At 49.0% G+C, this 27,186-nt stretch overlaps 1 protein-coding gene across 1 annotated transcript; it reads left to right on the top strand.

Moving 5' to 3' along the window:
* Positions 1-347: 347 nt before the first annotated feature.
* Positions 348-27,186, top strand: LOC311109970 (metal regulatory transcription factor 1-like; the record flags this gene model as incomplete). Its single annotated transcript, XM_084152954.1, has 10 exons — positions 348-821; positions 2,111-2,349; positions 2,740-2,851; positions 14,860-14,956; positions 16,365-16,498; positions 16,726-16,800; positions 19,560-19,617; positions 19,724-20,364; positions 26,512-26,581; positions 26,846-27,186. The coding sequence occupies 10 exons, from the start codon at positions 348-350 to the stop codon at positions 27,091-27,093; spliced, it is 2,148 nt and encodes a 715-aa protein (XP_084009080.1). The 3' UTR covers positions 27,094-27,186.

The raw sequence follows: 27,186 nt of genomic DNA on the forward strand, positions 1-27,186 counted from the left end.
CTGCATTTACGTGGTGAACTTTCAAAACTGAGTAGCTTGGGGTTGTTATTGAAACGTTGCAACATTTATGTGCTGCGTCTGCTGAATGAGTGCTTCTTAGTAGCAACAACTAAAATAGTTTTGATGATAGCCTAAACTCGCTGAGGAATGCCAAGATTGTCGTTGACTTTGTATTAGGCTACTGTAACGTTTAACCAATAGTCGTTAATCTCATTTTTATGTGAACAAAATTCTATGCATTTGTAGCTGCTATCATGATAGCCTACTGTTACTTGATACATTTTCTAACCCTCTCTACTTCTCTCCTTTCAGTGGCAACCCAGTGTGTGACACCTTTGTTACCATGCATGAGGATGAATGTCAAATCCAATGAGACCATGCTCTTTGAGGAGGAGGAAGAGGTGGACAAGACAAATCAGCAGGTTGAAGAGGACAATGTGTCCAGGAAGATGGTTACTGTCGACTGGGACCAATGGGACAGGCTACTGCTGCCCTCACCACTGGACTCTGGTGTGCACAGTCTGGACACAGTGTACGACAGAACCACCGTGATGATTGAACAAGACCCTGTGGGTTCTAGAACTGACAATAAAGAGGAAGAAGAGGACCTGATGATGTACCTACATGAGGGATGTGAGACAGAGGGCCGTGGAGGTCTGGAAGACCACTGGGAGGCCATGTCACAGGGGTACATCCACCACACCATCTCCCAGGACCAGATCCAGTTCACCATCAACCCTGGTTCCACACCCATGCCCCGGCACATCCAGGGGGCCACCATCACACTGCACTCTGAGTGCCCAGATAGCCACCACAGCGAGGTAAGGCATGGCCTTGATATCCAAAGACCTGAAGACTTGTGTTAACACCTTGAGTTAATGCCTGGGCTTTGGCTCAGTGGGCTAATCCCTGGTTCAACTCCAGTCGATCACATAAGCCTGTTTTGATATCTGATCATGTTCAGTGTTTATTTGGATATGTTGTCAGGAAAACACACTCCTGGTATTCTGGGTATTCTGGTTGTGAGGAGGAGAGGCATCATTGCTCATTCACATACTGTATATTCTCTAATGTCCCGGCCATGATGTCCTGAAGGATGTTACAAGGCTATAGGTAGGCAGAGAACCATTTGTAGTCTTCTTTGAAATTGAGAGTGTAGGCCTCAACCCTTAGGGCAAACATTACATGGGGTTGGTCAGGCTTACACGTGATGATCATATCATATGATGTGTATACTCAGTCTGTGAATAACTGAGACAGACCCTCTTTAGCATATCACATATACACTCTTAGAAAAAAAGGGTACCAAAAGGGTTCTTTGGCTGTCACCATAGGAGAATCCTTTTTGGTTCCATGTAAAACCCTTTTGTGTTCCATGTAGAACACTTTGTGGAAAGGGTTGTTCATGGAACCCAAAAGGGTTATACCTGGAACCAAAAAGGGCTATTCAAAGGGTTCTCCTATGGGGACAGCCAAATAACCATTTAAAGTTCTATATAGCACCTTTTTTTCTCAGTGTATAACATTTGGAAGGGAGAAAGAAGTCCCTGAGGTCATTAATTTGCATCATCATCATCACAGAGAAAATAGACCATGCTAGGTTATCAGCAGCAGCACCATATTGTGTGAAGGCGACAAGCCAACTGTTATGATGAAGTCAGTGAGTGAGAGGCAGAGACAGGAGAGGAGATTGGTTTGGGGCGGTGAAATTGGGCCAGACCGGGAGCTAGCTGTGACGCTTCTGTTTTCCCTCATCATCATCAGCCTCTCTCCCATCCAGAACCACAGAGTTAATATATTCAAGGTCTCTGCAGATGTCAAGATGAGAGGATTCTCTCACTGCTCTCTAGGCTTTTCAACCTATTGGTTCTCTTTCTGTGAAGTTAATTAGGTCTCATTCATAAATGTGCACTTCAATCTTCTCATATAAACCAATACAGCTGATTCATTTTCAGACTTGATGTATAGTAATGTTTGTCAAGTGTTACATACCGGTACTTGCTAAAAACACTTCCTACATGTTAAGCTTATGTTTATGTAAATGTTGGTGTTTCATCTTTTTGACATAGTTTATATAACGACGACAACTCTTTGCCTGTCTGTTCTGCAGGTGAAGCGTTACCAGTGTCTATACGAGGACTGTACTCGTACCTACAGCACAGCAGGGAACCTGCGCACCCACCAGAAGAGACACAGAGGAGAGTACACATTTGTCTGCAACCAGTTGGGCTGTGACAAGGCCTTCCTCACCTCCTATAGTCTGAAGATCCATGTCCGCGTTCACACCAACGAGAAACCCTTCGAGTGTGACCAACAGGGCTGTGAGAAGGCCTACAACACACTGTACAGGTAAGTGTTACACCAGTGTTTTCCCTACCATTGAAATGCCGGAGATGATACTCCAACCTAGCAGTCTTGCCCTCCACATCTATTTGGTTAATAGATCATTTCCAGGCCCACAGGCACCAAAATTATCAACTGAAGCAATAGCAGCCAAATTATTGTAGGGGATAGTCTTCCTGCCATGGGTCAAGACACTTGTCACGCGATGATGTTTCATCAGTCATGAGTTGTGCACTCTCCTGACCCCCTGATCTCAAAGTTAATGAACACACCTTAGTGACCTTTGGTATGCTGACCCCAAGTCAAGCCACAGCTCACAGTGGCTGTCTGTTGGTGTGCTGATCTGCAAACATCAGCCGTGTTTGTTCTATCTGTTGTGTTTGTGTTGATGTGCAGGCTGAAAGCCCACCAGAGACTGCACTCAGGGAACACGTTTAACTGCGAGTCGGACGGATGCACCAAGTACTTCACCACCTTGAGTGACCTGAGGAAACACATCCGGACACAGGTGAGCTCACAATGAATGGCTGAAGTTTGCAGTGGGTTGAATGGACAAACAAACGAATGAACAAATTAGTGCTTGCACGAATGAATGAATGAATGAATGAATGAATGCACAAATGAATGAATAAATGAGCACTGTGACATGCACACAATAATGAGATTATTGTGGATAGTCAGGTTAATACACTGCTCAAAAAAATAAGCAACACAATGTAACTCCAAGTCAATCACACTTCTGTGAAATCAAACTGTCCACGTAGGAAGCAACACTGATTGACAATACATTTCACATTCTGTTGTGCAAATGGAATAGACAACAGGTGGAAATTATAGGGAATTAGCAAGACACCCCCAATAAAGAAGTGGTTCTGCTGGTGGTGACCACAGACCACTTCTCAGTTCCTATGCTTCCTGGCTGATGTTTTGGTCACTTTTGAATGCTGGCGGTGCTTTCTCTCTAGTGGTAGCATGAGACGGAGTCTACAACCCACACATGTGGCTCAGGTTGTGCAGCTCATCCAGGATGGCACATCAATGCGAGCTGTGGCAAGAAGGTTTGCTGTGTCTGTCAGCGTAGTGTCCAGAGCATGGAGGCGCTACCAGGAGACAGGCCAGTACATCAGGAGACGTGGAGGAGGCCGTAGGAGGGCAACAACCCAGCAGCAGGACCGCTACCTCCGCCTTTGTGCAAGGAGGAGCAGGAGGAGCACTGCCAGAGCCCTGCAAAATGACCTCCAGCAGGCCACAAATATAATAATAATAATATATAATATGCCATTTAGCAGACGCTTTTATCCAAAGCGACTTACAGTCATGCGTGCATACATTTTTGTGTATGGGTGGTCCCGGGGATCGAACCCACTACCTTGGTGTTACAAGCGCCGTGCTCTACCAGCTGAGCTACAGAGGACAAATGTGCATGTGTCTGCTCAAACGGTCAGAAACAGACTCCATGAGGGTGGTATGAGGGTCCCGACGTCCACAGGTGGGGGTTGTGCTTACAGCCCAACACCGTGCAGGACGTTTGGCATTTGCCAGAGAACACCAAGATTGGCAAATTCGCCACTGGCGCCCTGTGCTCTTCACAGCAGGTTCACACTGAGCACATGTGACAGACGTGACAGAGTCTGGAGACGCCGTGGAGAACGTTCTGCTGCCTGCAACATCCTCCAGCATGACCGGTTTGGCGGTGGGTCAGTCATGGTGTGGGGTGGCATTTCTTTGGGGGGCTGCACAGCCCTCCATGTGCTCGCCAGAGGTAGCCTGACTGCCATTAGGTACTGCGATGAGATCCTCAGACCCCTTGTGAGACCATATGCTGGTGCGGTTGGCCCTGGGTTCCTTCTAATGCAAGACAATGCTAGACCTCATGTGGCTGGAGTGTGTCAGCAGTTCCTGCAAGAGGAAGGCATTGATGCTATGGACTGGCCCGCCCGTTCCCCAGACCTGAATCCAATTGAGCACATCTGGGACATCATGTCTCGCTCCATCCACCAATGCCATGTTGCACCACAGACTGTCCAGGAGTTGGCGGATGCTTTAGTCCAGGTCTGGGAGGAGATCCCTCAGGAGACCATCCGCCACCTCATCAGGAGCATGCCCAGGCGTTGTAGGGAGGTCATACAGGCACGTGGAGGCCACACACACTACTGTGCCTCATTTTGACTTGTTTTAAGGACATTACATCAAAGTTGGATCAGCCTGTAGTGTGGTTTTCCACTTTAATTTTGAGGGTGACTCCAAATCCAGACCTCCATGGGTTGATAAATTTGATTTCCATTGATAATTTTTGTGTGATTTTGTTGTCAGCACATTCAACTATGTAAAGAAAAAAGTATTTAATAAGATGATTTCATTCATTCAGATCTAGGATGTGTTGTTTAAGTGTTCCCTTTATTTTTTTGAGCAGTGTATAATAGTTTGATTAAAATGTTTACATCCTAATCATTTCCCTAATAATCCTGTTTACATGGACACATCTGAAATCAGGCTACTGATGGGACTTTTGATAAATGCAGAAAATCGGCAATCAAAATAAATGTTCTACCACAGTGACCATGTTATTTAAAAAATATATAATTATTATTGTTTTATATATTTTTGGTACTTTTTACCCTTTTTCTCCCCAATTTCGTAATATCCAATTGGTAGTTACAGTCTTGTCCCATCGCTGCAACTTCTGTACAGACTCGGGAGAGGCGAAGGTCAAGAGCCATGCGTCCTCCAAAACACGACCCCGCCAAGGCGCACTGCTTCTTGACACAGTGCTCGCTTAACCCGGTAGTCAGCCTCACCAATGTGTCGGAGGAAACACCGTACAGCTGGTGACCGAAGTCAGCGTGCATGTGCCCGGCCGCCACAAGGAGTCACTAGAGCGCAATGGGACAAGGACTACCCAGCCGGCCAAACCCTCCCCTAACCCGCACGATGCTGGGCCAATTGTGTGCCGCCTCATGGGTCTCCTGGCCGCGGCCGGCTGCGACACAGCCCAGGATCGAACCCGGATCTGTAGTGACGCCTCTAGCACTGCGATGCAGTGCCTTAGACCGCTGCTCCACTCGGGAGGCCCGACCATGTTATTTTTGAGAAGACTATTTGATTCTGAGTTCGGACTTATAAAGTTTGTATGTGAAAACTATTCATAAGATGCTTACTTTCTATCAGGAGAAGACCCAGAGGCAGACAGTGTCGAAGTAAAAAAAGTTTATTACAAAAACAGGGGGCAGGCAAACGACAGGTCAAGGGCAGGCAGAGGTCAGTAATCCAGATCAGAGTCCAAAAGGTATAGAACGGCAGACAGTCTCAGGGTCAGGGCAGGCAGAGGTCAATAATCCAGGGTGGTGTGACAAGGTACAGAATGGCAGGCAGGCAAGCTCAGGGTCAGGGCAGGCAGAATGGTCTAAACCAGGAAAACAGGAACTTGAGAAAGACAGGAGCAAGGGGAAAAATGCTGGTAGGCTTGACGAAACAAAACAAACTGGCAACAGACAAACAGAGAACACAGGTATAAATGAGTGTGCAGAACGCCTTCCAGAACCGGGACGAGAATCCCGGTCGGAGACCATGTCCACTGGGAGTCCATGGATCCGGAAGACGTGCTGCGCCATGAGCTGGGCCGTCTCTTTGGTGGAGGGTAGCTTGGGGAGAGGAATGAAGTGGGCGGCTTTGGAAAACTGGTCCACAACTGTCAGGATGGCGGTGTAGCCATCAAACGGGGGAAGACCTGTGACAAAGTCCAGGGATATGTGAGACCAGGGATGGTGAGGAACAGGCAGAGGTTGGAGGAGACCAGCCAGAGCTTGCCGAGGAGTTTTGTTCTGTGCACAGATCGTGCAGGCGGCGACGAGCGCGGAGACGTCAGGAACCATGGTAGGCCACCAAAAGTGCTGTCGCACAGGGTCCGACGGGAGCCCGGGTGGCAGGCAAGCCTGGAGGGGTGGGCCCACTCCAGGACCGAGGAGGGGACAGCGTCAGGAACAAACATCCGGTTATCTGCCCCCCCCCCCCCCCCGGGGTTTGGTTGTGAATTCTACGCCTCCCGGACCTGCTTGCCTATTCCCCAACTGAGTGCCGTCGCCAAGCACTTTTTTTTTTTTTTTCACCTTTATTTAACCAGGTAAACCAGTTGAGAACAAGTTCTCATTTACAACTGCGACCTGGCCAAGATAAAGCAAAGCAGTGCGATAAAAACAACAACACAGAGTTACATATGGGGTAAAACAAAACAAAGTCAAAAATACAACAGAAATACATATAATATACAGTGTGCAAATTTAGCAAGTTATGGAGGTAAGGCAATAAAATAGGCTATAGTGCAAAATAATTACAATTTAGTATTAACACTGGAATGATGTGCAAGAGATGATGTGCAAATAGAGATACTGGGGTACAAATGAGCAAAATAAATAACAATATAGGGATGAGGTAGTTGGGTGGGCTAATTTCAGATGGGCTGTGTACAGGTGCAGTGATCGGTAAGGTGCTCTGACAACTGATGCTTAAAGTTAGTGAGGGAGATAAGTGTCTCCAGCTTCAGAGATTTTTGCAATTTGTTCCAGTCATTGGCAGCAGAGAACTGGAAGGAATTGCGGCCAAAGGAGGTGTTGGCTTTGGGGATGACCAGTGAGATATACCCGCTGGAGCGCAGACTACGGGTGGGTGTTGCTATGGTGACCAATGAGCTAAGATAAGGCGGGGATTTGCCTAGCAGTGATTTATAGATGGCCTGGAGCCAGTGGGTTTGGCGACGAATATGTAGTGAGGACCAGCCAACAAGAGCGTACAGGTCACAGTGGTGGGTATTATATGGGGCTTTGGAGACAAAACGGATGGCACTGTGATAGACAACATCCAATTTGCTGAGTAGAGTGTTGGAGGCTATTTTGTAAATGACATCGCCGAAGTCAAGGATCGGTAGGATAGTCAGTTTTACGAGGGCATGTTTGGCAGCATGAGTGAAGGAGGCTTTGTTGCGAAATAGGAAACCGATTCTAGATTTAACTTTGGATTGGAGATTCTTAATGTGAGTCTGGAAGGAGAGTTTACAGTCTAACCAGACACCTAGATATTTGTAGTTGTCCACATACTCTAGGTCAGACCCGTCTAGAGTAGTGATTCTAGTCGGGTGGGCGGGTGCAAGCAGCGTTCGGTTGAAGAGCATGCATTTAGTTTTACTAGTGTTTAAGAGCAGTTGGAGGCTACTGAAGGAGTGTTGTATGGAATTGAAGCTCGTTTGGAGGTTTGTTAACACAGTGTCCAATGAAGGGCCAGATGTATACAAAATGGTGTCGTCTGCGTAGAGGTGGATCTGAGAGTCACCAGCAGCAAGAGCGACGTCATTGATATACACAGAGAAAAGAGTTGGCCCAAGAATTGAACCCTGTGGCACCCCCATAGAGACTGCCATAGGTCCAGACAACAGGCCCTCCGATTTGACACATTGAACTCTATCTGAGAAGTAGGTGGTGAACCAGGCGAGGCAGTCATTTGAGAAACCAAGGCTATTTAGTCTGCCAATAAGAGGTGAAAAGGATGGCCTCGGATTCCGGGGGTGTAGCCGCGGGGCTAACGCGGCGTGACAGCGCATCTGGCATGACATTCTTGTATCCCGGTCGGTATGAGAGGGAGAAGTTGAACCTGGTGAAAAGCAGGGCCCACCTAGCTTGCCTGGAATTGAGACGCTTGGCGGTGCGGATATATTCCAAGTTCTTGTGGTCTGTCCACACAATGAACGGATGTTCCGCCCACTCCAGCCAGTGCCTCCACTCCTCCAACGCTATCTTCACCGTGAGAAGCTCACGATTCCCCACATCGTAATTCCTCTCCGTGGTGTTGAGGCAATGGGAGAAGAAGGCGCAGGGATGTAACTTGAGGTCCATGGCCGAACGCTGGGACAGGACCGCCAGGGTGCTGTAACCCCGGATAAAGCGGCGATAAAAATTGGCGAATCCCAGGAAACGTTGCAGCTACACTCTGGACGTAGACATCTGTACACTCCCTGCCGCGATGATGTAGCCCAGAAAGGGGATGGTGGAGCGATGGAATTCGCATTTCTCCGCTTTCCTGGGCGGAGCGGGAGAAGACGAGGATGTGGTCGAGGTAGACGAAGGTGAACCAGTTCAACATGTTGCGGGAAACATCATTAACCAGGGCCTGGAACACAGCTGGAGCATTGGTAAGGCCAAATGGCATGACCAGGTACTCGTAGTGACCGCTGGCCGTTATCATTATCATTAACGTTAGGTGGTTGGTAGCTGCTGTACTTAATTTCGGCTACTGATTGCAGTCTGCCAGTTTGGCTTTATACATAGCTTGGGCTTTGTCGAGTAAGGCTTAAACTATGTATTTAGATTGTAGTTAGGTACTATAGGTAGGCATCGTGGGCTGTATATTATTAAGTAGTATAGGTAGGCATCGTGGGCTGTTGTGGGTAGCTGTTGTGTAGTTATTGTAGGTTACTTTTGTATTCGACGGTGCCGGGTGTAGCACGAAGCTAGCTAGCTAACTCACCTCCTGGATTAGCTGGCGAGTTGCTATTAGCAACGGTTGCAACTAAAAACAATATCCTTTTAGCCAGCTACATTCGTTCGCAGCGACGCCGTTTTTCAAACAAAGTCAACACAGTAGCCATTGCTAGCCAGCCAACACTACCAGCTGGCTGTACTGTGGTAGCTAAATACAATATCTTTGTGCTAGCTACCCAACGTTTAATCATTGCTGCGTTATGAAAGGTAAGCTTGGCTTCTTATATGGTGTTGAGTTAAGCTTAAACCATGTATTTAGATTGTAGGTAGGTATTGTAGTTTGGTATTATAGGTAGCTTACTCAGGTAGTTATTGAAGGTTATTGTAGGTAATTATTGTAGGTAAGGACTGTATTCGGCGGACCCCGGCGAAGCACGAGGCTAGCTTACCCACTACTTGGACCAACAAAGCTAGCTAGCTAGCTAGCGGGTAGCTACTGGTAACTTTTTGCAACTGTGGTTAATTGTTTCCAATGTTATTTCATGCTTAAGAGTACCTGTGATTGAGCCAGCTAGCTGCTACCATTCAGCTGTTTTTCTAACCTCATCCGAGGCATTAACGTTAGGTGGTTGGTAGCTGCTGTACTTAATTACAGCTACTGATAACAGTCTGCTGTAGTTTACAACAATTCTAATTTCTAAAGTGGAAGTTGGGAGAGTTTTACTCGGGTGGTTCAGTGAAACAATTATAGTTTCTGAGGTGGAAGTTGGGAGAGTTATATATATATATATTATTTTTTTTTGGTGAGGGAGGCCTGCTCTCTCCTTTCCCTGATGTTTAGTTCATTTCATTCCGATCTCCTCTGCATTATTGTAGGCATCTGCTGCAGCCTGTCAACTATGCCTCTGCCTATCCCTGTTCTCTCCTCTCCGCACAGGCTACACAAACGCCTCACACCGCGTGGCTGCTGCCTCTCTAACCTGGTGGTCCCTGCACGCACGACACACCTGGAGTTCCAGGTCTCAGGCAGCCTCTGGAACTGCCGTTCTGCCGCCAACAAGGCTGACTTCATCCCAGCCTATGCTACCCTCCAGTCTCTCGACTTCCTGGCGCTGACGGAAACATGGATTACCACTGAAAACACTGCTACTCCTACTGCTCTCTCCTCGTCTGACCATGTGTTCTCGCATACCCCGAGAGCATCTGGTCAGAGGGGTGGTGGCACAGGAATCCTCATCTCTCCCAAGTGGTCATTCTCAATTTTTCCCCTAACCCATCTGTCTATCTCCTCATTTGAATTCCACGCTGTCACAGTCACTAGCCCATTTAAGCTTAATATCCTTGTCATCTATCGCCCTCCAGGTTCCCTTGGAGAGTTCATCAATGAGCTTGACGCCTTGATAAGTTCCTTTCCTGAGGATGGCTCACCCTTCACAGTTTTGGGGGATTTCAACCTCCCCACGTCTACATTTGACTCATTTCTCTCTGCCTCCTTCTTTCCACTCCTCTCCTCTTTTGACCTCACCCTCTCACCATCCCCCCCCACTCACAAGGCAGGTAATACGCTTGACTTCATCTTTACTAGATGTTGCTCTTCTACTAATCTCACTGCAACTCCCCTCCATGTCTCCGACCACTACTTTGTATCCTTTTCTCTCTCGCTCTCCTCCAACACTACTCACTCTGCCCCTACACAGATGGTAACGCGCCGCCGCAACCTTCGCTCTCTCTCTCCCACTACTCTCTCCTCTTCCATCCTATCATCTCTTCCCTCTGCTCAATCCTTCTCCCTCCAATCTCCTGATTCTGCCTCCTCAACCCTCCTCTCCTCCCTTTCTGCATCCTTTGACTCTCTGTGTCCCCTATCCTCCCGGCCGGCTCGGTCCTCCCCTCCAGCTCTGTGGCTTGATGACTCATTGCGAGCTCACAGAACAGAGCTCCGGGCAGCTGAGCGGAAATGGAAGAAAACTAAACTCCCTGCCGACCTGGCATCTTTTCACTCCCTCCTCTCTACATTTTCTTCATCTGTTTCTGCTGCTAAGGCCACTTTCTACCACTCTAAATTCCAAGCATCTGCCTCTAACCCTAGGAAGCTCTTTGCCACATTCTCCTCACTGCTGAATCCTCCCCCCACTTTGAAAAGAAGGTTGACGACATCCGATCCTCGTTTGTTAAGTCTAATGACACTGCTGGTCCTGCTCACACTGCCCTACCCTATGCTTTGACTTCTTTCTCCCCTCTCTCTCCAGATAAAATCTTGCGACTAGTGACTGCAGGCCGCCCAACAACCTGCCCGCTTGACCCCATCCCCTCCTCTCTTCTCCAGACCATCTCCGGTGACCTTCTCCCCTACCTCACCTCGCTGATCAACTCATCCTTGACCGCTGGCCATGTCCCTTCCGTCTTCAAGAGAGCGAGAGTTGCACCCCTTCTCAAAAAACCAACACTCGATCCCTCTGATGTCAACAACTACAGACCAGTATCCCTTCTTTCTTTTCTTTCCAAAACTATTGAGCGTGCCGTCTTTAGCCAACTCTCTTGCTATCTCTCTCAGAATGACCTTCTTGATCCAAACCAGTCAGGTTTCAGGACTGGTCATTCAACTGAGACTGCTCTTCTCTGTGTCACGGAGGCTCTCCGCACTGCTAAAGCTAACTCTCTCTCCTCTGCTCTTGTCCTTCTAGACCTGTCTGCTGCCTTTGATACAGTGAACCATCAGATCCTCCTCTCCACCCTCTCCGAGCTGGGCATCTCCGGCGCGGCTCACTCCTGGATTGCGTCCTACCTGACCGGTCGCTCCTACCAAGTGGCGTGGCGAGAAGCTGTCTCCGCACCACGTGCTCTCACCACTGGTGTCCCCCAGGGCTCAGTTCTAGGCCCTCTCCTTTTCTCCCTATACACCAAGTCACTTGGCTCTGTCATATCCTCACATGGCCTCTCCTATCATTGCTACGCTGACGATACACAACTAATCTTCTCCTTTCCCCCTTCTGATAACCAGGTGGCGAATCGCATCTCTGCATGTCTGGCCGACATATCAGTATGGATGACGGATCACCACCTCAAGCTGAACCCTGGCAAGACGGAGCTGCTCTTCCTCCCGGGGAAGGACTGCCCGTTCCATGATCTCGCCATCACGGTTGACAACTCCGTTGTGTCCTCCTCCCAGAGTGCGAAGAGCCTTGGCGTGACCCTGGACAACACCCTGTCGTTCTCCGCTAACATCAAGGCGGTGACCCGATCCTGCAGGTTCATGCTCTACAACATTCGGAGAGTACGACCCTGCCTTACACAGGAAGCGGCACAGGTCCTAATCCAGGCACTTGTCATCTCCCGTCTGGATTACTGCAACTCGCTGTTGGCTGGGCTCCCTGCCTGTGCCATTAAACCCCTACAACTCATCCAGAATGCCGCAGCCCGTCTGGTGTTCAACCTTCCCAAGTTCTCTCACGTCACCCCCCTCCTCCGCACACTCCACTGGCTTCCAGTTGAAGCTCGCATCCGTTACAAGACCATGGTGCTTGCCTATGGAGCAGTGAGGGGAACGGCACCTCCGTACCTTCAGGCTCTGATCAGTCCCTACACCCAGGCGAGGGCATTGCGTTCATCCACCTCTGCCCTGCTGGCTCCCCTTCCTCTGCGGAAGCATAGTTCCCGCTCAGCCCAGTCAAAGCTGTTCGCTGCTCTGGCACCCCAATGGTGGAACAAGCTCCCTCACGACGCCAGGACAGCGGAGTCACTCACCACCTTCCGGAGACATTTGAAACCCCACCTCTTTAAGGAACACCTGGGATAGGATAAAGTAATCCTTCTACCCCCCCCCCCCCCCCCCCCCCCCCAAAAAAAAAATAAAAAAAAAAGTATAATTGTAAAGTGGTTATCCCACTGGCTATAGGGTGAATGCACCAATTTGTAGTCGCTCTGGATAAGAGCGTCTGCTAAATGATGTAAATGTGCCCTTGAGCAAGGCACTTAACCCTAATTGCTCCTGTAAGTCGCTCTGGATAAGAGCGTCTGCTAAATGACTAAAATGTAAATGTAAATGTTGAAGGCAGTCAAGAGAAACTCAATACCACGGGAACCCGAGGAGACTTAATTAGCAGGAATTGGATCGTCTCGCTGTGGTTCCCTGATACTCGTAAGTTCATGGGGTTGGTATTGTGGGTGACCTGGCCTATAGAGTGCCCGTCCAGCGCTCTAACATCCATGGGAAAGGAGAGGGGCTGAGTGGGGATACCCAGCTTGGACGCCAGGGTAGCGTCCATAAAGCTCTCATCGGCCCCAGAGTCGATGAGTACCTGGAGAGACTTCGACTGGTTCCCCCACAGCAAGATGGCATGAAAAGGGGTGCGAGTAAGGGGAGAGGAAAAGTTATCCGTATGGCCCACCAGAGTACTCGCTCCTACCGGTGAGCCTGGTCTTTTAGTGGACAGGTGGACACAAAATGATCAGTAGTCCCGCAATACAGGCAACTCTTCGTGTGAAGCCTGTATTGCCATTCGGCTGGAGACAACCTAGCTCTGCCTAGTTGCGTTGGCTTGGGAAGAGGTGGATCGGAAGACTTCGGAGACTCTCGGGGGAACTCGGGTAGCCTCGGGTTCTCTCGGCAACGGAGCCGTCGGGACTTCCGGGATGCCTCAATGGCGAGGTGGAATCCTTGGGCGGGCGAGAAGAATCGGACTTCCTCTCCTTCCTTCGTTCCTGTAGTTGCCCATCGATCCGAATGGTCAAGGCGATGAGCGAGTCGAGATCCGTCGGTAGTTCCCGGGCTGCAAGCTCGTCCTTTACTTCCTCCGATACTCCGTGCAGGAACGTGTCGAACAGCGCTTCCAGGTTCCAGGCACACACAGCTACCAACTTGCGGAAATCCACTGCATAGTCTGCCACACTGTGTAATTCTTGCCGAAGCAACTTCTGGCAGCCTCTCTCCCGGACAATGGAGCATTGAAAACCTTCTTTACCTCCTGCATGAACTCCTCCAGACTGAAGCATACGACTGACTGTTGTTCCCACACTGCCGTAGCCCAGGCGAGAGCCCTCCCGGACATCAGCATGATGAGGTACGGTATCTTAGAGTGGTCCGAGGGGAAGGAGGAGGGCTGCAGCTCGATGATGAGCAAACACTGAGTGAGAAATGGCAAACAGGTTCCCGACTCTCCAGCGAAGCGTTCCGGGGGAGGTAAGCGGGGTTCCCGGGAAACCGGGGTGACCGGGTTACTGAGGGGCTGGGAGGTTACCGTCGTGGTAGGCTGCCTAACAGACAACCCACGGAATTGCTCCAGCAATGTGTTAAATGCTCGGTCATGGTGTTCCAATGGTGGCTCCTTGGGAGGAGATGTCGTTGCGGCGCTCGTCCGAGTCTACTGGGTCAGTCATGGCCAGTTCGTACTATCACGTTTCAGGAGAAAACCCAGATGCAGACGTTGTCGAAGTAACAAAAGTTTATTACAAAAACACGGGGCAACATGACAGATCAAGGGCAGGCATAGGTCAGTAATCCAGATCAGAGTCCAAAAGGTACAGCGTGGCAGGCAGAATGGTCAAAACTGGGATAACTAGAAAACAGGAACTTGAGAAAGACAAGAGCAAGTGGAAAAATGCTGGTAGGCTTGACGAAACAAAACGAACTGGCAACAGAGAGAGAACACAGGTATAAATACACTGGGGATAATGGGGAAGATGGGCGACACCTGGAGGGGGGTGGAGACAATCACAAAGACAGGTGAAACAGATCAGGGTGACACTTTCAGTTTTTCTGAACTCACTTCACTCGCACAGATCAAATACACCACTGGAACACTGATTATTCTGTTTACATTCCTAATAATTCTAAAGATTGCTCAGAAAACCAGGTGTTTTAATCGGCGTATGCTTACTTCGATTATGACCGTACGCCGATTGAGATAAGCAGAGTAAGGTGTTTACATGACTAATGTCATACTCTGCATTCTGCTATAATCGGTTTAATATTGAGTTATTAGTGCGCATGTAAACGTACTCCATGAACGCACAAATGAATGAATGAATTAACATAAATAACTAAACTTAGTGTTGTTTTCTCCCCAGGTGTGACCATCCTGGCTGTTACAAGGCATTCACCTCTAGTGACCACCTCCAAACACACTTCCTGGGATACATAGGTACAGGTGTGTATGACAGGAATAGTGGGGTGGAGATACACAGCTAACTCCTTTAGCTCAATCCCTGTTTATTTTTAAATGAGACTAGGGGAGTTGAAATCCTTTTTTTTCAGAGTTGGAGATAAAACAATACGTTCTAGCACGTCTTTCTTTCCTCCCCGCTACGTGTTATTGAGTGTTCTTAATGGGGTATGGCTTCCTCTGCTGAGTCAGATCCTCAGACAGGTGTGTGTGTGTGTGTTGAAAACATCAGAGTTTATTCCAGCCCAGTAGATAGGCCTCGACACCGCTCAGCTCCCAAGCTTCTTATTGTCCCATTTATTCTCCCAACGCCCTGTCAGCGAATCCTGATGTGCCTATTTATCCACATCCAACAGAGTGCTGAGATCACACACACACACTCATCAAACACACACACACACTCATCAAACACACACACGCACACACACATCAAACACACACAAAACAGTCCCAAAGATCCAAACCCAGTCCATCTAGCACTCCAGGCAGGCTTAAACAAACACTCATATATTTGTAGGATTTCAAAATACTATTTGAACCCAGGTCTGATTGCTGCTGCTGTTGTTGTGGTGGAGCTATTAATACTGCTGCTGCAGCTTCCTCTGGGGCCCAGGTCCTCTCGCTCACTCACTCACTCACTCACTCACATGCACACACGCACACAGGCACAAATGCACGCACCCACCCACATGCACACACACACACACACACACACACACAGACAGACAGAGACACACACTCCATTCTGACTATAACACTGTCATTTGTCTTTCTAGCCTGTTCCTCTGATACCTATGAATCTCAGATGGGGTTTGGATCCATTACATGTGATCTGTGAATGCATGGAGACGTCTGTAAACTCACATTGATATCAGAGGCTGAGGAAACATTATCTGCCTGCCGTTTGGTTGGCTTCCCAGTGGAAGTTTCCATCTGTATCCTGCAGAACTGCTTGTGTCTGTAGCCAGGACTTTTCTCCGACTGTGTGTGTCTGTGTGCCTGTTTCTCAGACAACGCTAGTGGCTTGAACCTCCTTGCCCTTTTCCCTAAAAACCACAGTCTTCAAGGCACTAAAGGCTACATCAGCATAAAGTAATGTTATTAATGATCATTGTCATTATGCATGGACTTGGATATTGCTGAGCGTATTTCTATATCCTGTCTCTTCACCCATGAGGCTAAGAGTTGTGGACTCAAATGACCTTTCTTTCTCCAAGCCAGGACTATATCTCAAATTCTTATGGGGTTGTAAGCAATAGGGTTGGCTGCTGTATAAGAGAGACCAATAAAAGTAATATATGTCTGTGTTTGTGTGTGTGTGCAGTGCATGCACGTGCACACATATACATGTGTCTGTATGTGTGTGTGTGTGTGTGTGTGTTATTTCTCCTAGGCGAACCACCCCTCCTTCAGGGGAACACAGACGGTGATAACTCCCTAAGCTCCTCCAACAGCCTGAGGGACAACATCAAAGGTCACAAGCCTGGACCGTCAGCTGCCATAACTCACAGCCACTCCCTCTCAGAGGTGAGTCCTCCCACCATGTGACTGAAAATGGCACTTGTTAATGATGTTTTGACAATGACACATTTCATCAGTTTCTGTCTCGCACAGTATGTGTCAAGACTTACTGATCAAATATCCATGCAATCAATAGATTTTCTCTGTATTTTTCTGTCTTTTAAATCTGTTCTCAATATGCGGTGCTCTCTAATCATCTCTTATAATGAATCAATAATCATGTTTTGAAACAGGACTTGAATCCTCGTTCCCCATGTCTCAGTGATATGAGCCTGATTTCCACTGTCTCTCAGCTCAGAGAAAGTAATGTAAGTAATTTTGTACCTCTTTCTTTCCACATTTTCAATATCACACACTGTCTGAATAAACATATCACCATGCAATATGTCTTTAAAAAATACACTGTTTACGAAAATGGATCGCTCCTACAGACAATGAGTCACGTGGCTGTGGCTTGCTACAGTTGAAGTCGGAAGTTTACAAACACTTAGGTTGGAGTCATTAAAACTTGTTTTTCAACCATTCCAACATTTCTTGTTAACATACTATAGTTTTGGCAAGTCAGTTAGGACATCTACTTGTGCATGACACAAGTAATTTTTCCAAAGTTTACAGACAGATTATTTCACTTATAATTCACTTTATCACAATTCCAGTGGGTCAGAAGTTTACATGCACTAAGTTGACTGTGCCTTTAAACAGCTTGGAAAATTCCAGAAAATGATGTCTGGCTTTAGAAGCTGCTGATAGGCTAATTGACATCATTTGAGTCAATTGGAGGTGTACCTGTGGATGTATTTCAAGGCCTACCTTCAAACTCAGTGCCTCTTTGCTTGACATCATGGGAAAATCAAAAGAAATCAGCCAAGACCTCAGAAAAAAAATTGTAGACCTCCACAAGTCTGGTTCATCCTTGAGAGCAATTTCCAAACGCCTGAAGGTACCACGTTCATCTGTACAAACAATAGTACGCAAGTATAAACACCATGGGACCACGCAGCCGTCATACCGCTCAGGAAGGAGACACGCTCTGTCTCCTAGAGATGAACGTACTTTGGTGCGAAAAGTGCAAATCAATCCCAGAACAACAGCAAAGGACCTTGTGAAGATGCTGGAGGAAACAGGTACAAAAGTATTTATATCCACAGTAAAACAAGTCCTATATCGACAAAACCTGAAAGGCCGCTCAGCAAGGAAGAAGCCACTGCTCCAAAACTGCCATAAAAAAGCCAGACTACGGTTTGCAACTGCACATGGGGACAAAGATCGTACTTTTTTGAGAAATTTCCTCTGGTCTGATGAAACAAAAATAGAACTGTTTGGCCATAATGACCATTGTTATGTTTGGAGGAAAAAGGGTGTTGCTTGCAAGCTGAAGAACACCATCCCAACCGTGACGCACAGGGGTGGCAGCATCAAGCTGTGGGGGTGCTTTGCTACAGGAGGGACTGGTGCACTTCACAAAATAGATGGCATCATGAGGAAGGAAAATTATGTGGATATATTGAAGCAACATCTCAAGACATCAGTCAGGAAGTTAAATCTTGGTCGCAAATGGGTCTTCCAAATGGACAATGACCTCAAGCATACTTCCAAAGTTGTGGCAAAATGGCTTAAGGACAACAAAGTCAAGGTATTGGAGTGGCCATCACAAAGCCCTGACCTCAATCCAATAGAAAATTTGTAGGCAGAACTGAAAAAGCGTATGTAAGCAAGGAGAACCTACAAACCTGACTCAGTTACACCAGCTCTGTTAGGAGGAATGGGCCAAAATTCACCCAACTTATTGTGGGAAGCTTGTGGAAGGCTACCCGAAATGTTTTACCCAAGTTAAACAATTTAAAGGCAATGCTACCAAATACTAATTGAGTGTATGTATACTTCTGACCCACTGGGAATGTGATGAAAGAAATAAAAGCTGAAATAAATCGTTTTCTCTACTATTATTCTGACATTTCACATTCTTAAAATAAAGTGGTGATCCTAACTGACCTAAGACAGGGACGTTTTACTAGGATTAAATGTCAGGAATTGTGAAAAACTGAGTTTAAATGTATTTGGCTAAGGTGTATGTAAACTTCCGACTTCAACTGTATATGAAGCAGGCAGACAGTCATCGAGGCATTCAGTTACTGTTCGATTGAACGTTATAATTGTCAAAAATGAGTGACCTAAGTGACTTTGAGCGTGGTATGATCGTCGGTGCCAGGCGCGCCGGTTCCAGTATCTAAAAAAACGGCCACCCTCCTGGGCTTTTCACGCACGACAGTGTCTAGGGTTTACTGTGAATGGTGCGACAAACCAAAAATATGCAGTCAGTGGCAGTCCTGTGGTGGAAAACAGCTTGATGATGAGAGAGGTCGAATGAGAATGGCAAGAATCGTGCAAGCTAACAGGCGGGCCACAAACAGACAAATAATGGCGCAGGTCAACAGTGGTGTGCAGAACGGCATCTTGGAACGCACAACTCGTCGGTCCTTGTCGCGCATGGGCTATTGCAGCAGACGACCACACCGGGTTCCACTCCTATCAGCTAAAAACAAGAACAAGCGGCTCCAGTGGGCACGCGATCACCAACGCTGGACAATTGAGGAGTGGAAAAAGAGCCTGGAACATGACAGCTTACTAGAGTGGTCTGTTCAGTCCCTGCACCTCAACCCAAATAGAGCATCTTTGGGATGAGATGGAACGGGCTGTTCACAGCATGAATGTACCACCGTCCAATCTGCAGCAACTGCGTAATGTCAGCATGGACCAACATCCCTGTGTAATGTTTCCGACACCTTGTAGAATGCCCCGAAGAATTCAGGCTGTTCTGGAGGCAAAGGGTGGTCCGACCCGGTACTGAGTATATATACAGTATACAGTTAGCCCTATGCTATTGGCTATATAGACAATATTAAAGACTACAGTCATGTCTCAGGGCAAATTGTATACATGTATATGTTGTGCATACTGTATGGTAAATAATGTAGCTAAATGTAATAGATGGTAACTAAGACACGTGCTGTATATGTTTTACCTGTTAGACTAACATTACTCTGCTGTTGTCTTATCCCTGTGGCAGTCTGATGCCCTGGACCTGATGTTTGAACTGCTGTTTCAAGACAAGCCCCAGCCACAGGGTACTGTACTATGTTGTGTTCAACACCACCAGTGCTTTGTTGTCTAAATGCCTTGTCTCCTGTTAAGCCCTTCAAATCGTTTTTATCAGTCCCCTATCTTCTCCAGATGTGTCGTTGCTGGCAGTGCCCTCATGCAGTTTGGAGAACCCATCTCCAACAGTGGTGCTTCCAGAAGCATCTCCCTCTTTCATCTCTACCTGTCCTGAACCCTCTGACTCTATCCCTGGTGTACCCCATCCTGTACCCCAGCCCATCGCTGTCCTCACCCCTGGGTGGACCCCTAGTGAACCCTTTCCAGTTCCTGTCTCTCCCATGATCAGTGAAATACCTAAACATGAGGTGAATCCAGAACAGCCAGCCGCATCCATCTATTCCCAACCAGGCTCCAATCAGAGCCTACTACCACAGCCAACCGCCACCCTCCATTCCCAACCAGGCTCCAATCAGAGCCTACTACCACAACCAACCACCACCCTCCATTCCCAACCAGGCTCCACCCAGAGCCTACTACTACAGCCAGCTGCCATGCCCTCCATCTGTTCTCAACCAGGCACAGGCCCATACCCTCCACCACCCAGCTCCTCCCTCCAGGCCCCACTAACACCCCTCTCCCTGGGGTACTCTGCTCCTCCTACTGTCCCTTCCCACAGTACCCTCCAGCCCATCACCTTGTCCACTCAGAACTTCCAGTGGCTTTTGAACAGTATCAATGACCAGAGGCAGCAGGACACGCAGACACAGCTGTCAGTAAGTCATCATTAACAAGTTAGTAATAGGTTGTTATTATAATTATAACAAGTTAGGCCTTTTATAAGTTATTATAAGCAGCTAATAAGGTTTGCTATTAGATGTTGATCTAGGAATATAATATGTTTTTATAGGCCAGTTTTTTATGATTGTATAATTTGTTGTCATACGGTATTTATTGGTGTCATTATTCTAGATGCTTTATTGAAACCTCCTAACCAGGAGGGTAGTAAAGCCAGCTAATTAGAATATGGAGAAGGCCGCCGTCCAATCATTTGGTCTTTTAATAAAAATATGGAGAGGGTCGTCCAATTATTGGCCTTTTTAAAAATGGTATTTTATATATAAATATATAATTTTTTTCTCCCCAATTTCGATCTTGTCTCATTGCTGCAACTCCCCAACGGGCTCGGGAGGCGAAGGTCGAGTCATGCGTAAACTGAAACATGACCGCTTAACCCGGAAGCCAGCCGCACCAATGTGTCGGAGGAAACACTGTTCAACTGACGACCGAGGTCAGCCTGCAGGTGTCTGGCCAGCCACAAGGAGTCGCTAGAGCGCAATGAGCCAAGTAAAGCCCCCCCCGGCCAAAACCTCCCTTAACCCGGACGACGCTGGGCCAATTGTGCGCCGCCCTATGGGACTCCCGATTTTTTTTATTTGTGATACAGCCCGGGATCGAACCCATGTCTGTAGTGACGTCTCTAGCACTGCAATGAAGTTCCTTAGACCGCTGCGCCACTCGGGAGGCCCATTATTGGCCTTTTTATTAGGATGTTGTCACGGTGTCAGTGTAATGCGGTAGACGAAGTCAGGCGAAGGACACAGAACTCAAAGAAAACATATCTTTACTAAAACACGTAAAGAAACAATAAACCTCCACGCAGGGAGGAATAAACCCACTCACCAACGACGTCCGAAAACAAACAACAAACACGCACAGAACACAATGGGAGCCACAGGGTTAAATAGAGGCGGAGTAATTACAAGATGGGCAACAGGTGTGAAACACTCTGACAACAACAGGTAGATATAGAACATAGATCGGCAGCAGCTAGTACTCCGGTGACGACGAACGCCGAAACCTGCCCGAGCAAGGAGGAGGGGCAGCCTCGGCAGAATCCGTGACAGTACCCCCCCCCCCCCGGCGTCGACACCGGCCAGGAGGACGCGGTGCGGGGCGAGTGGGATGATTGCGGTGGAAATCCCTTAACATGGAGGGATCGAGGATGTCCCTCCTAGGAACCCAGCACCGTTCCTCCGGACCGTACCCCTCCCACTCCACGAGATACTGCAGGCCCCCCACCCGACGCCTCGAATCCAATATGGAACGAACCGAGTACGCCGGTGCCCCCTCGATGTCCAGCGGGGGCGGAGGAACCTCCCGTATCTCAGACTCCTGGAGTGGACCAGCTACCACCGGCCTGAGGAGAGACACATGGAACGATTAATACGATAATTAGTAGGAAGTTGTAACCTATAACATACCTCGTTCAATCTCCTCAGGACTTTGAATGGCCCCACAAACCGCCGACCCAGCTTCCGGCAGGGCAGGCGAAGGGGCAGGTTTCGGGTCGAGAGCCAGACTCGGTCCCCCGGTGCATACACCGGGGCCTCACTGCGGTGGCGGTCGGCGCTCGCCGTTTGCCGCCTGATGGCCCGCTGCAGACGTACATGAGCAGCGTTCCAGGTCTCCTGCGAGCGCCGAAACCACTCGTCCACCGCAGGTGCCTCGATCTGGCTCTGATGCCAAGGTGCCAGGACCGGCTGATAACCTAATACACATTGGAATGGAGAAAGGTTAGTGGAGGAGTGGCGGATGGAGTTCTGGGCTATCTCTGCCCAGGGGAGGAAAACCGACCACTTCCCCCGCTGGTCCTGGCAATACGACCTCAGAAACCTACCCACCTCATGGTTGACTCTCTCCACCTGCCCGTTACTCTCTGGGTGAAATCCTGAGGTCAGACTGACCGTGAATCCCAGACGTTCCATGAACGCCCTCCAAACCCTAGAGGTGAACTGGGAATCCCGATCAGACACTATATCCTCAGGTACCCCGTAGTGCCGGAAGACGTGTGTAAATAGGGCCTCAGCCGTTTGTAGGGCCGTAGGGAGGCCGGGCAGCGGAATGAGGCGGCAGGACTTAGAAAACCGATCCACAACAACCAGGATCGTGGTGTTCCCTTGTGAGGGGGGAAGATCCGTCACGAAGTCCACCGATAGGTGGGACCATGGTCGTTGTGGAACGGGTAGGGGTTGCAATTTCCCTCTGGGCAGGTGTCTAGGAGCCTTGCACTGGGCGCACACCGAGCAGGTGGAAACATAAACCCTCACGTCCTTAGCTAAGGTGGGCCACCAGTACTTCTCACTAAGACAGTGCACTGTCCGACCTATGCCAGGATGCCCAGAGGAGGGTGACGTGTGAGCCCAATAGATCATCCGATCGCGGACATCCAGCGGTACGTACACACGACCCTCTGGACACTGGGGAGGAGTGGGTTCGTTACGCAACGCCCGCTCGATCTCCGCGTCAACCTCCCACACCACCGGTGCCACCAGACACGACGCCGGAAGTATGGGAGTGGGCTCCACGGAACTCCCCTCCGTGTCATACAGTCGGGACAGAGCATCTGCCTTAGCGTTCTGGGAACCTGGCCTGTAAGAAAGGGTGAAAACAAAACAGGTGAGAAACATGGACCACCTTGCCTGGGGAGGGTTTAATCTCCTCGCTGCCCGGATGTACTCCAGATTGCGGCGGTCAGTCAAAATGAGAAAAGGGTGTTTAGCCCCCTCAAGCCAATGTCTCCACGCTTTCAGAGCTTCGACCACAGCCAACAGCTCCCGGTCCCCCACATCATAGTTGCGCTCCGCCGGGCTGAGCTTCTTCGAAAAGAAGGCACAGGGGCGGAGTTTAGGTGGCGTACCCGAGCGCTGAGACAGTACAGCGCCTATTCCAGCCTCGGATGCATCCACCTCAACCGTGAAGGCTAAGGAGGGGTCCGGATGAGCCAGCACTGGAGCCGAGGTAAACAGGTCCTTCAGACGACTAAAAGCCCTGTCCGCCTCAGCTGACCACCGCAGACGCACCGCCCCCCCCCTTCAGTAACGAGTTAATGGGAGCTGCTACCTGACCAAAGCCCCGGATAAATCTCCGGTAGTAATTGGCAAAACCCAAAAATCGCTGCACCTCCTTTACCTTGGTAGGAGTCGCCCAATTACGCACGGCCGAAATGCGGTCACTCTCCATCCTCACCCCTGACGCGGACATATGGTACCCCAAGAAAGAGATGGACTCCTGGAAGAACAGGCATTTCTCTGCCTTAGCATACAGGTCATGCTCCAACAGTCTTCCAAGCACCTTACGCACCAGGGACACATGCTCGGCCCGTGTAGCGGAGTATATAAGGATGTCATCAATATACACCACTACCCCTTGTCCGTGCAGGTCCCTGAAAATCTCATCCACAAATGATTGGAAAACTGATGGAGCATTCATTAACCCGTATGGCATGACCAGATACTCAAAATGTCCAGAGGTGGTACTAAATGCCGTCTTCCACTCATCTCCCTCGCGGATACGCACTAGGTTGTACGCGCTCCTGAGATCCAATTTTGTGAAGACGCGTGCCCGTGCAATGATTCCGTCATACTAGCTATCAGAGGTCATGGATAGCTGTACTTGATGGTAATCTGATTTAGGCCACGGTAATCAATGCACGGGCGTAACCCACCATCTTTCTTCTTCACAAAAAAGAAACTTGAGAAAACGGGTGAAGTGGATGGCCGAATGTATCCCTGCCTCAGAGATTCGGTGACATATGTCTCCATAGCCGCCTTCTCCTCCTGAGACAAAGGATACACGTGACTCCGGGGAAGTGCAGCTCCTACCTGGAGATTTATCGCACAATCCCCCGGACGATGGGGTGGTAATTTAGTCGCCCTCTTTTTACTGAAGGCGATAGCCAAATCTGCATACTCGGATGGAATGTGCATGGTGGAAACCTGGTTTTGGACTTTCCACCGAAGTTGCCCCCAAGAAAACTCCTAAACACCTCCCTGAACACTGACCGTACCATCCCTTGAGAGCCCTCTGTTGCCATGAAATCGTGGGGTCATGAATGGTTAACCAGGGAAGTCCCAACACCACAGGATACGCAGGAGAATCAATCAGATAGAGGCTAATCCTCTCCTCATGACCCCCCCTGCGTCATCATCAGCAGTGGAGCCGTGACCTCCCTGATTATGCCTGACCCTAACGGGCGACTATCTAATGCGTGAACAGGGAAAGGTTTATCAACAGCCACTGTGGGAATCCCTAGACTACGTGCATACTGGCGATCAATAAAATTCCCAGCCGCGCCTGAATCTACTAGCGCCTTATGCTGGGAATGGGGAGAAAATTCTGGAAACATAATGTCAATACACATATTAGCAACAGGGAGCTCTGGGTTAGTCGGGTGCCTACTCACCTGAGACGGTCGACCAGTGCTCTGCCTGCTGCCTCGACCTCCTGAGAACCCTCCCCAGCACTGACCAGCAGTGTGTCCTCTGCGGCCACACTTGGTGCAGGGGACGGTCCCTCTCCCAGTCTCCCTAACTGCAGCACCTCCGAGCTCCATGGGGGTAGGCTCGGAGGTGCTGGGGGATGGAATGGACAGCCCCCCATCAGAACGTCCGCGGGCTGCCAACAGGTTATCCAACCTGATGGACATGTCCACCAGTTGGTCCAGGTTGAGATTGGTGTCCCTGCAGGCCAGTTCCCGACGGACGTCCTCCCTTAAGCTGCAACGATAGTGGTCGATAAGGGCTCGCTCATTCCATCCCGCGCTGGCTGCTAAAGTCTTGAACTCCAGCGCAAAATCCTGCGCGCTCCTCATAATAATATAATAATAATATGCCATTTAGCAGACGCTTTTATCCAAAGCGACTTACAGTCATGCGTGCATACATTTTTGTGTATGGGTGGTCCCGGGGATCGAACCCACTACCTTGGCGTTACAAGCGCCGTGCTCTACCAGCTGAGCTACTTTTATTTATTTTATTTTTATTTCACCTTTATTTAACCAGGTAAGCCAGTTGAGAACAGCTACAGAGGACCACCACATCTCCTGTCGTAGGTGGACCAGACGTTCTCCCGCCGCTCTCCCTTCAGGTGGATGATCGAATACCGCCCGGAAGCGGCGGGTGAAATCCTCGTAGCGGACAGTTCTCGAGTCTATACCTCCCCACTCGGCGTTGGCCCACTCAAGCGCCCTCCCCGATAGACAGGAGATGAGGGCGGACACGCTCTCGTATCCCGAGGGCGCCAGGTGAATGGTGGCCAGGTAGAGCTCTACCTGGAGGAGAAATCCCTGGCACCCGGCAGGTGTACCGTCATATGCCCTCGGGAGCGAGAGCCGAATTCCACTGGACCCAGGTGGCGAAGTGGTAGCCAGTGTTGTAGGTGGTTGTGTGGTTGGAAATGGTGAAGGGATACCACCTCTCTCAAATCGTTCCATCATCTGGAACACTCGTTCCATTGTGGCACCGAGATTCTGAAGTACCGTCTCTTGACGTTGGACTCGTTCCTCCATCGTCTCGGTAGATCCAGTTGTTCCTGCTGACTCCATATTGGTGCGTGTTTCTGTCACGGTGTCAGTGTAATGCGGTAGACGAAGTCAGGCGCAGGACACAGAACTCAAAGAAAACGTATCTTTACTAAAACACGTAAAGAAACAATAAACCTCCACGCAGGGAGGAATAAACCCGCTCACCAACGACATCCGAAAACAAACAACAAACACACACAGAACACAATGGGAGCCACAGGGTTAAATAGGGGCGGAGTAATTCCAAAATGGGCAACAGGTGTGAAACAATCTGACAACAACAGGTAGACATAGAACATAGATCGGCAGCAGCTAGTACTCCGGTGACGACGAACGCCGAAACCTGCCCGAGCAAGGAGGAGGGGCAGCCTCGGCAGAATCTGTGACAGATGTGGAGAGGGACTGTCCAATCATTGGCCTGCTGAATCTCATCCAGTACAACTGTTAATTGACCTTCAGTTGTTTTAATGAAACTATTCCTCTGTTTAGCCACGAGGCATTGACATTCTGTTAATTATATGCTGAACATGCGCTCTTCTCTTCTTCTGTTGTATTTCAGCAACAACACGGTGGCTCAACAGTAGAGAAGCTCTATTTTACCACAGAAATACCTATGGGAGGGAACACAGGTAATTTACAGAGATTCATCTTTTGCTTTGTGATATTTACCGGTATATGCCACCTCTGATGAATTTAGGTGTGCTTTTTACACTAGTATTCTACATTTTGATCATTTCAATGTATTTGATCGCTAAACATTACAGTTGCAGAGCTGTAGATATTGTAAAGCTAGCTACAAGACCGTATCTGTGAGGTTGTTGTACTGTACAATTTTTATGGATGTATTGACTTTTTAAAACATTATTTGACATGCTCTCTGTCTTGTCTGCTAGGGATAGCTCTGCAGCAGATAGGCCTGTGTCTCCCTGTCGTCGTCATTAGACAGGGAGAGTCATGCCAGTGTCGGTGCCCCTGCAGAGACGGCAGCACAGCAGCAGACACAGAGAAACAGACTAGTTGTCAAACTACTGGTGAACCCTCTGGTACCCAGGTCAAGCAGCCCCAGGACCTATCAACCCAGGACCCACCACCCCAGCCCACTCAGCCCCAGGACCCACCACTCCAGCCCCCTCCACCATAGCAGCCTCCACCTCCACCTGTCCGATGAAAATTCAAGTCAACCTTTTTGTTACTGGAGAAACTGTTCCTGTTCCTTATCCAACTGAGGCGTCTC

The sequence above is a fragment of the Coregonus lavaretus genome (assembly GCF_964263955.1).
Source record: "Coregonus lavaretus genome assembly, chromosome: 3".
NCBI classification, from domain to species: domain Eukaryota; kingdom Metazoa; phylum Chordata; class Actinopteri; order Salmoniformes; family Salmonidae; genus Coregonus; species Coregonus lavaretus.